Source organism: Triticum dicoccoides, chromosome 6A (assembly GCF_002162155.2).
Source record: "Triticum dicoccoides isolate Atlit2015 ecotype Zavitan chromosome 6A, WEW_v2.0, whole genome shotgun sequence".
Classification (NCBI taxonomy): domain Eukaryota; kingdom Viridiplantae; phylum Streptophyta; class Magnoliopsida; order Poales; family Poaceae; genus Triticum; species Triticum dicoccoides.
Genome location: NC_041390.1, coordinates 466,741,908 through 466,751,613, shown reverse-complemented (window position 1 = coordinate 466,751,613; position 9,706 = coordinate 466,741,908). Strand labels below are relative to the sequence as shown.

The 9,706-nt window shown below is 48.2% G+C and overlaps 1 protein-coding gene across 1 annotated transcript; it reads right to left on the bottom strand.

Moving 5' to 3' along the window:
• Positions 1 to 1,588: 1,588 nt before the first annotated feature.
• Positions 1,589 to 3,528, bottom strand: LOC119317309 (phospholipase A1-Ibeta2, chloroplastic-like). Its single transcript, XM_037591739.1, has one exon. It carries the CDS (start codon positions 3,387 to 3,389, stop codon positions 1,782 to 1,784), a length of 1,608 nt encoding a protein of 535 aa, XP_037447636.1. The 5' UTR covers positions 3,390 to 3,528; the 3' UTR covers positions 1,589 to 1,781.
• Between the last annotated feature and the right edge of the window lie 6,178 nt (positions 3,529 to 9,706).

Sequence of the window (9,706 nt, the reverse complement as noted above, 5' to 3'; positions counted from 1 at the left end):
CACATCTTCATTTTTGTGACATATGTCAGAAGCAAAATGGGACATCACTGGAGTAAAATGGCAAGATGAGGCACCAGACAAGACTGGAGAAATGACTAAGGTATGATGCATACCATAACATGCGGGGAGTGGTTTTATAGAAGGAGCGAGGCAAGAGCAAAGGTGGAAAAAAATGTGCGAGAAGGAAGAGTGAGATGGCGGGAAGACAAAGGGAAGGAGTGGAGATGGCGGGAAAGTAAAGGGCGGGGCAGGGGTGGCAGTAAGGGAAAGGAGAGGATGTCTGAAGCATGAAGGGCAAACGCGGGAAAAAAATTTGTTCGCGGCAGCAACTAAAAGATCTCTTCATTCGCGCAAGCAATGAGAAGATCTCCTTGTTCGCGCCAGCAACAAAAAGAGCTACAAGCAACTTCGTTGCCCCGATTACACGACGTGGTGGGCCCTATTGGGGCTTTTCGTTCGCACATGCGACGAAGAGTAACTCTTCAGCCCCGTCGGCCGCGAAGAGCACTCTTCGCTTAGGCGGACATGGAAAGAGCTCTTCGGCCATGCGACAATGAAGAGTTGATCTTCACTCAACATGAAAGGAAAATAACTAGGTCAGAAAAATGAGATTTTTGAAAACTAGAATAGACTTTTGTGATTTCCACAAACTAAATTAAAAAACACAGTCAGTGTCATACTATGAGCGCTGCTATACACACTATAGACTTGCAGCTGACCCTTACACGAGTGTGCACGCCGAAGGCAATTGTTTTTTTTTCCTTAGCTGATCCGTGGACTGCGTATCGTTCACAGATGGTGCAAACCATGTCGTGTGTGAAGCGGTTTCATATTGTCATCTCTTCGTGAGCAATTTTTTACTCCCTCTGTCTCATAATGTAAGACGTTTTTGCAAACTAGTTTAGCTTGCAAAAACAACTTACATTGCGGGACAAAGGAAGTAGTTTATAACCATAGCAGCCACTTCTTTTGTCAGTCATAATCCGATGCACGTATTAATTTGCTGAAAATGACACTGGGTGATAGTGCACTTTATACGTATTTTTTGTGAAGGTAGTTGATTTCTCTACCACTGAAGATTTTTTTAAGACACGTGAAAAATACTGAAAAACTACTCTAGACTGGTTGTAGTAAAAGACTAAAAAGGGAGGTTCGGGGTTGTCCACCATAGAAAAGAAAAAGGCCGCTCTAGCTTCGGTGACTTCCACTCCGAGTGTTGCCATCGGTAACAAATGAATTGTTAACCGTAAAGAACCGGTAGTATATAATAATTTTACAGGGATCAGAACCATTCATAAGATATTCAGAGTTGTGATTAAGCTGATGACTGATGTTGATAGTAAAAAGTCGACGTTAATGTTACATGGGTTGAAAAATTCTACTCTTTGTCGGAGGGAATGGAATGGAATGGTTCTTGTACATATTTCTGCCTTCTATAAAACTAAAATACACGATTGCGTATTCTTAAGAGAAAAAAAGAATCGGTCTCTGTTTTGGAGAATGCAGGGAGGGAACCGGTCTCTGTCCAAAGGAAAAAATGGAACGAGTAGGAGGCAGCGCAGTTGCGCAAGTGGTGAACAAAACATTGTGGTCAAAACACTCAAGCTGTCGCCTGATCAATTATGTCACGCACACATACATGATTTTCCTGTACATGCATCGAAACGAAAACGAAAACGAAACGATGGAAATGAGATATTTTCCTGGAACCGACGCCCTGCCGACTAACGAAAGAATTGTTTGTCTCTACAGTACAAAACTAAATTTACTGCGCGATTTGGTCATGACGGGCTCGCGACGGGGCAGTTGCCGTACGCCATGCTCCGGCCGACGTCCGCCGGCGCGGCGGGGTCGACGCCGAGCTCCCGGGCGCGGTTCACGTACTCCTTCTTCACGTTCCCCTTCTGCAGCTGCAGCAGGCGTATCACGCTGCGCCGCGCGTCGTACCGGAACGGGTGCCCCGTCGCGGTGAACCCGTCGATGAGGTGCAGGTACGCCTCCAGGTCGTGCCGGCTCGCTGGGCCCACGTCGGGGCGCAGGCACGGCGAGTTCTTGCTGTCGATGCGCAGCTCCGCGCCCACGTGCTGGTACTGCTCCTTGCTCAGCGGCAGCCGCGGCGCCACGCCGGGCACCTTGGTCACCATGTCGCCGGCGTTGACGATGCGGAGGACGTTGACCTTGCCGCTCTGCTTCAGCTTGTCCACGAACGCGGCGTTGCCCACCTTCGGGCCGCCGAAGGAGACCACGGCGACCGGCGGCGCGTCGGGGACGGTCGTGGCGATCTCGTCGGCCACCAGGAGCGCCAGCGCGCCGCCGAGGCTGTGCCCGACGATCGTGATGCTCAGCTCCTCGCCCTTGTACTTCTCCATGAGGCGTCTCACCTCGTCCATCACGTCCTCCGAGAGGCTCTTCACCTTTTCCCCGGCCGTCTTGTAGAGGCTCCGGAACCCGCGGGCCACCTTGGGGTCCTCCGGTCCGGCTTGCTTGCCCTCGCCGGGCTCGCCGTCGAGGGGCACGAGTGAGGCGCGCAGGTTCTCGGCCCACTCGAGGCAGGTGGCCGTCCCGCGCAGCACGATGGCGATGTCGCGGCGGCCCATGCGGGCGACCTCCCGCTCGGACTCGCACACGGCGACGTAGCCGATCCAGTTGGACTGCTGCGTGAGCCACTCGGGGGTGTTGGGGCGCTTGGCCCACGGCGGCATGGACAGCGCGGAGGTGGCGAAGAGGCTGCGCGTGGGGCGGTAGGAGCGGTCCGGGAGCATGAGGCCCCGGTGCCTAGCCGCTGCGGTGGGCAGCGAGTGGAAGGCCTGGTAGGCCGCCTGCACGAAGTCGCCGTAGCGGAGGAGCTCGCGGCGGAGGTCGGAGTCGAGCGGGTCGAGGAGACCTGCCCACCCACCCTCCCCGTGGAGGGCGCGCCACCGGGGCCCGATGGTGCTCCGCGGGGAGGCGCGCGGGGAGTCGGCCGAGAGGAGCTGCTGCATGTGCATGAGGCTGCGCGGCGACATGTGCTCGTCCGCGGCCATGCGCGCCCGCATGCCGGGCATGGGCACGAAGAAGGAGAGGTTGAGCGCGTTGAGCAGGCCGTGCCGGATGTTGAGCGGCTCCTGCTCGCTCTCCTGCTCCTGCTTGCTGCTGGGCGGCCCCGCCTGGCTCGGCGTCCTCGGCGGCTTCCCGAGCACGCGGTCAAGGTTGGCGATGTGCGCCCTCACGCCGTCCGCGGCGGGCGAGGCCCCGGACCCGGCGGCGCGCAGCGCCTGCGAGCTCGGGTTGAGCGGCGACTGCTCGCGGCGCGGCGCCGTGCGCTGCGGGGAGGCGTGGTGCGGCGCGTGGTGCACGGGCGCGTGCACCGCCGCGGTGGCGGCTCCGGTGACGGCCGCGGCAATTGACATCGGCTCCTCCGTCAACAACAGGTTATAATTCTGTAGCAGGATCACCTACTCGACCGCAGGCGCCTCCGATTCCGAGCTACGACTAGAAATGAAGCGAGATGACAGACACAGCACGTCTGGGCGGGGCTATATAGCGGGAGGGGGAAGAGTCCAGACTCCAGACCGCAGCGCCCCGCGGGTCAATTATTAATTGATGCAGCGCAGTGGTTGGTCACAAGTTGCCATGCGCTTTGACGTCGCGATGCCATGGCCACCCGAGCACGCGACAAGGTCGCCGGTGCGCTGGCCCGCGCACAGAGAGAGACCCGGCGGGAGCCAGCCCACCGCGTGCCGGGCCGAGCCCCGGCGTGTGCGCGGGGAATAGTCTATTCTACTCCTAATTTCTACGCCCCCCTGCGTCTGCATGCGTGGCCAGCTCGCCGGCAGCCGCGCCGAGATGCGGTGTCGATGTACGTACAAGTACTAGTCTAATGGCGATTAGGCGTGCGTAGTTAGCCACGCGGTGCCCGGCGGGGTTGGATTTTCGTGGCTTGACCGAGACGAAGCAGCACCATGTCGACGTCGTTGCCCGCTTCTTTTAGTATTTGTCGAGCTTCCTCTCCCTCGCATGTGGTTTCTGGTCTTGGTCCAGCGGCTTCGGCTTCACACTGACACCGGTCGTCATGACCTCCTCCTCCCGGTTTGGATGCGTGCACTGCTGACCGCGGACGATACTAACTAGTCTGCGACAAAGCTTTGGTACGGAGTACGGGATTAAAATGGTTTTGGTAATTCGTTAATCAAACCTACCGTGTGTACATCTCTACATATTTTTTGAGGAAACCACGGCGTCCATGTCGCGTCGGCGTGTGGTGATCCGATCTCCTCCCTGCTCCGACGAGTGCCGAGGGCGGGAGCTTTTTTTTTCCATAAAAATTCTAATTTATTCATTTTCAATCATGGCAATATAATGAACATAAGAAATAATAAATATTACATCCAGTTCCGTAGACTATCTACCGACGACTACAAACGCCCTCCCTCGTTGGAGCCGGGCAAAATTTGTTGTAATAGACAATCGGAAAGTCCTTATGCTAAGGCCCTATAGGACTAGCGCAACAGACAACAATCGCCGCAGATAAAGAGTAGCGTAGATTGGAAGGATCCTGCGTGAAGAAACACAAACGTAGACGAACTATGACCAGATCCGAGCAAATCCACCAAGGATAGATCTATCCCACATGCCCACCGGCGATGCTAGACACACCACCGGAACGGGCTAGGCGGGGAAGACCTTATTCCATCTTCAGGGAGCCGCAGTCGTCTCGTATTTCTGAGTAGGACACAAACCCTAACAAAATTTGAAGAAACATGTAAAAACGGAGCCCTCCCGCCGATAAGAACCGGGATCCACCGCACCGCCATGGCCCTAAGGAACGAGCAGGGTTCCACGCCCTAACAACAGAGGCCTCTTTGATTTGTCCGTTCATAACTTCTTATACTACTATTTTTTTTATTTTTGAGATGAACTTCTTATACTATTTATTTTTTAGATGAACTTCTTATACTATTCTTTGAGTGTGTAATATTACACTATCTGCAGAACGTAAACACCACACCTATAGTCGTAGTATGCTATTTACAAAGACACCACACATATAATCATGACGTTTGTCTATGATCTTAAATGCGTACACCGAACGAAAGTTCTATCGAGGAGCTGTCAGTAAGATATTAGGTTGGACATGATGCGAAAGTCTGGATTATCAGCTGACCGTGTACCAAGACAAAAGGTGTTTTTTCTAGGAAAAAGTCTATTAATACTTTACTAGCAAACATGCCCGTATATTGTAACGGGAGAATAAATATGTTTTATCCGAGCCACTGTTGTTATTTTGATAAAATTTTAGTTCTGACTCGTAATATTGATGGCGACCACCTATGGCCTAGACTCAGATAGCAACCGATCGGTGTTGTTCAACACTAAGGAGGCCGCGTCTATAAATTAAATATATTTAAGAAAGTCTATATGTGTCACCATCACATGCAGCATATAAAACACAAATTAAGATCCTATGTATCGGTTTCAATTATTAACGTTCATGACTATCACAAGAACTGTTTTGGTATTTTCAAAATAAATCTTCATGTACTTTTGATGTTCATGAGTTTTATAAATGTATGTATATGCTATAAAAATTATTTGTGCATTCACTGTAAAAAAGAATTGTGTAGTCTGTCGATAAATATGTGTGTGGATTTCGCCAAAAAATACTTACGTAGGGTCTTCGATGAGGGGACATGTACAAAGAGAGAAGTTGGTGGAAGTACAACATGATTACCGATTGTAATTTGTTCATTGTAATCATTTTTCCACACTCGCTCCTTGCCAAACAACATAGAGCAGTGCGTGTCGCATGTTCATTTGCAATACGAATTGACGCCGGCACGAAGGAATGACAGATTATGCGCCATTGATTTTGGTTGCACCCTAAATAGCATTATTTTAAAATAGTTAATAGATAAAAATAATATCATATTCAGATTCTACACATTTTTCTAATCAATTTCATATATAACATATTGAACTTGGAGTTAGGGTTTAAAATATATGATTATTTTAAAATATTTATTCTACATGGACTGTGAGTTGATTAACGCAAATATTAAGGGCTTTTATGAAAAACTTTGAAAAATGGTTCGCTGTGACTTAAAGTTGGACAGCGGGTTGATTAGTATAAATATCACGGGGTTATATGTAAAATGAGAAAAAAGATTTGTCATGGTACACGGTCAGCCACCTTATATGTGAAAAACTATAAGGTGGTTGGGCGACCCGCTCCCAGGAAGCTCTCTCGATTTTCTTTGACTTTGGCTATTGGATGCTGGTTAAACAGGTATTTTTGTGTTTGTTGACGTCGGATCTTCACGGTTTGTTTTGACCTCGCAAAAAATTCACACGCCCAATGACATGTGGGTGCGGTTTGTTTTCATCTTAGATGATTGGCTGGGCCAGCTCGTTCCGACTGCGCGGACAATCTCTCTGCATGCGACACGTGCACGTCACGCGATTTCCCTTGGAGAAGTTAACACTGCGTTTGTTGTTAGCTACTCTAGCTCGGTTGATGGAGCTGCTGCAAGTGGGCTTCTCTTCCTTCTGGTCCCACCCGTCCGTCTCCTTCTGTGCCTTGTTTCATGTGCGTTGTGTCCCGAATTTGGTTTGGTTCAGGTGTGGGGTCTCTCTTTTTTGTATGCGCTTTGACTCTCCGGTTGTCCTTGCACGCGTGCACTGCTCGGGTGCACTGGTACACATCGATGGTATACAAACAGTTTTTAACCCCTTTCCGCGACGGCGTTCGAAACCGTCACCTAGTGAGTGTGGGCGATAGGGGGTCATTCTCACATGACCCAGAAATCGTCGGAGATATGCCCTCCTCGCACACATGCTCGGCAAAATAAGGTCGTGTGCGACCGGCGAGCACTCAAATGCAGAAATACGTATAGAAGTGCTAAAAAATATAATTATACATGCGAAATCATTTCTGGTCGTAAGTATATCCCACACAGTCAGTCACCGCTAAACGTTTCCGTTCGTATATTCATCTCACACAGTCACTCCAAGAAAAACGTTTGCGCAAGGTGGCGTAACGCAAACAGTTTTCAAGAAAATACCGTGTGTGAATGTTCATTGATCCAATACGGTTTATTCCAAGAAACTATGTGCGTTGCCTGAGGTCATTGCCCACGGTGTTTTCTAAATAACCGTTTGCAATAGGAAAACCCAATTAGCAAGTTAATTGGCCAATTAGCAGGCTAATTGCCCTATTATTAATAATTCATTTACTAATCTAATTGACATTCATATTAAGCGCATAATATATTCTATTTTCATATTAAGAAAGCAGGATTTCATAATTGAAATACATCAGAGTACAACATGATATAGCTACAGCACTCAGCTACCCCATTACATAACTGCACCAGCAACAAGTTTTATATGCAACATCTAGAACCTTTCGAAATTAGCATCATAGATGGTACATAGAGAGATGCATCTCATCTGGAAAACTGCTGAAGCGGAAGGCGAATATTGAGCCTTCATTCATGCTGAAGGTCTTTGCAACTTTAGGCAAGTGTCTGTCGATGATTGACCGTCCATCCTTCAACCTCTTCGAGAACACTTCAATATTGAACCATGGGTGTTGTATGAAAAACTTTCCTCGCCTCCTGACCACAAAGGTGGTTTGAGAGGTAATCATTAGTGAACCCTGAAAACAAGAATGTGCATAAATATCTTTTCTATATTGGAAATGGGGCAAAAGAGTAAAAAGGCAAGGTATAATAGTTAGTACCATCTTGTAAACCTCAATGCTTCCCATTGTTTCCCTGCAACACATAGTCATCAGGTTAAGTAAGGGTTCGTATTCTATTAGTAAAATATGTTGATGATAAATAAGCACATTGCAGATTCATTAGATTAATTCAAGCCACATGGAAAATCCATTTATCCAAACCAAACATGATTAAGAACTAGGAAATATAGCACTTGTATATGTTTCTCGTGTATTAAGTGCAACCAAATTCGATTTATTCCTCACATGGTATACAATAATAGAATGCAGCCATAACAATTGAATATCGCATTGCAGAATTGAACCAAGTAGTTAACTAAACACCACAACAAATGAACCAAACGTTAACTGAGCACCACATTGCACAATATAACATACTCCTAATAGAAGATCAAACAGTTAACCAAACCAAGCATACTTAACAACTTGGAAATATAGCAATTGTATTTGTTTCTCGTGTATTTAGTACTGCCAAATTCGATTTATTTCTCACATGATATACAATAACAGAATGCAGCCACAACAATTGAATATCGGATTGCAGAATTGAACCGAGCAGTTAACTAAACACCATAACAAATGAACCAAACGTTAACTGAGCACCATATTGCACAATATAACATACTCGTAATAGAAGATCAGACAGTTAACCAAACCAAGCATGCTTAACAACTTGGAAATATTGCACCCTGAAGAATTGAACATCACATTTGCAGAATTGAACCAAGCAGTTAACTGAACACCACATTGCACGTCATATAGAACATATACACTATAGAAGAATATTGCATGGTAAAAGTAGATAGCACAATTTACTAGAATTTGTTAAGGAAAGGCAGTAGCTAGCAAACTGAACATGAGTCCTTATAGTGAGCTAATAAGACAAGGTACTCCTCATTGTCGGAGATATCGATGACGATTGGCTTCTTGGACATGGAAGAGGGCGAGGCCTCAGCATCGTGGGTGCCCTCGTTGTAGTGGTGAATTGCCTGAGCCGCTCCGGGCACCAACCTGATGGCTCTCGAGATAAGGTAAGCACATGCATGCTGAGAAAACACCTTGTAGTCTTCGTCGAAGGTACCGACGGTGGCCTCGAGAAAAACCCACGATGTTGTTTAAGCAGCTAACCGCGTCGTGGCGTCGGTGCGCGAGGCGTCAGCGGTGGCCTCGACGATGAGGTGCTCCTCCAAGATCTGAGGGTCGGCACGAATGGCAGCCATCGCGACCTCATCCGCGCGTGCGACCGCGATTTGCTTCTCCGATGCCAAATGCTCCTTGAGATCCTGGCTATACTACATGCACCATGGCTTAGGTCGGTGCTTATTTGGTGGAGGAGTCGGTGATTTGGGTGGAAGGTGTCGCGCTCGCGCTGGCGGTCGGGGCATGTGAGATGTGGAAGGAGGAGGAGGATGGGGGTCGGGTGTGGATTACCTGCCTGGATAGGCGAGGCCGAGCAACGTGAAGAAGGGTCGCCGGCGAGGAGGCGGCGTTGCAAGCAAGGAGTGAAGGTTTAAACTTGGAAAGGAAGGTAGAAATAGGAAAAATGTGGCTTTTGGTAAGGGGGAGGGCGGGGAGGTAGATATTTTCGCGGAAGCCGAAAATTTGGAATCGCTTCAGCGAAAAAACTAGCTCGCAAAGTGTCATCAGACATGGTCCCTTATTCAGAGCGGGCTGTGGACTGTAGCCGTCGCACCTTCTCACGTAAGACCGTATGTGTACTATACTCCGATGATGCTCCAAGATATTTTGTGTTGCATCTCACATTATTCGTTATAATAAACTGTGTGAGATCTACTTGATTTTTCGTCTTGATTTGAATTACATAATGGCGTCACAACGGCCATGGACGGTATTTTAATTGCTAGACCTTTTATCTACAGTGAACATGCAACTATATGTGTGTCATAAAAGAATTGAAATTATTCAGGGTATGTTTGGACATTTTTATGCATTAAGCGAGTTTCAATGCATTTATATGCATAATTC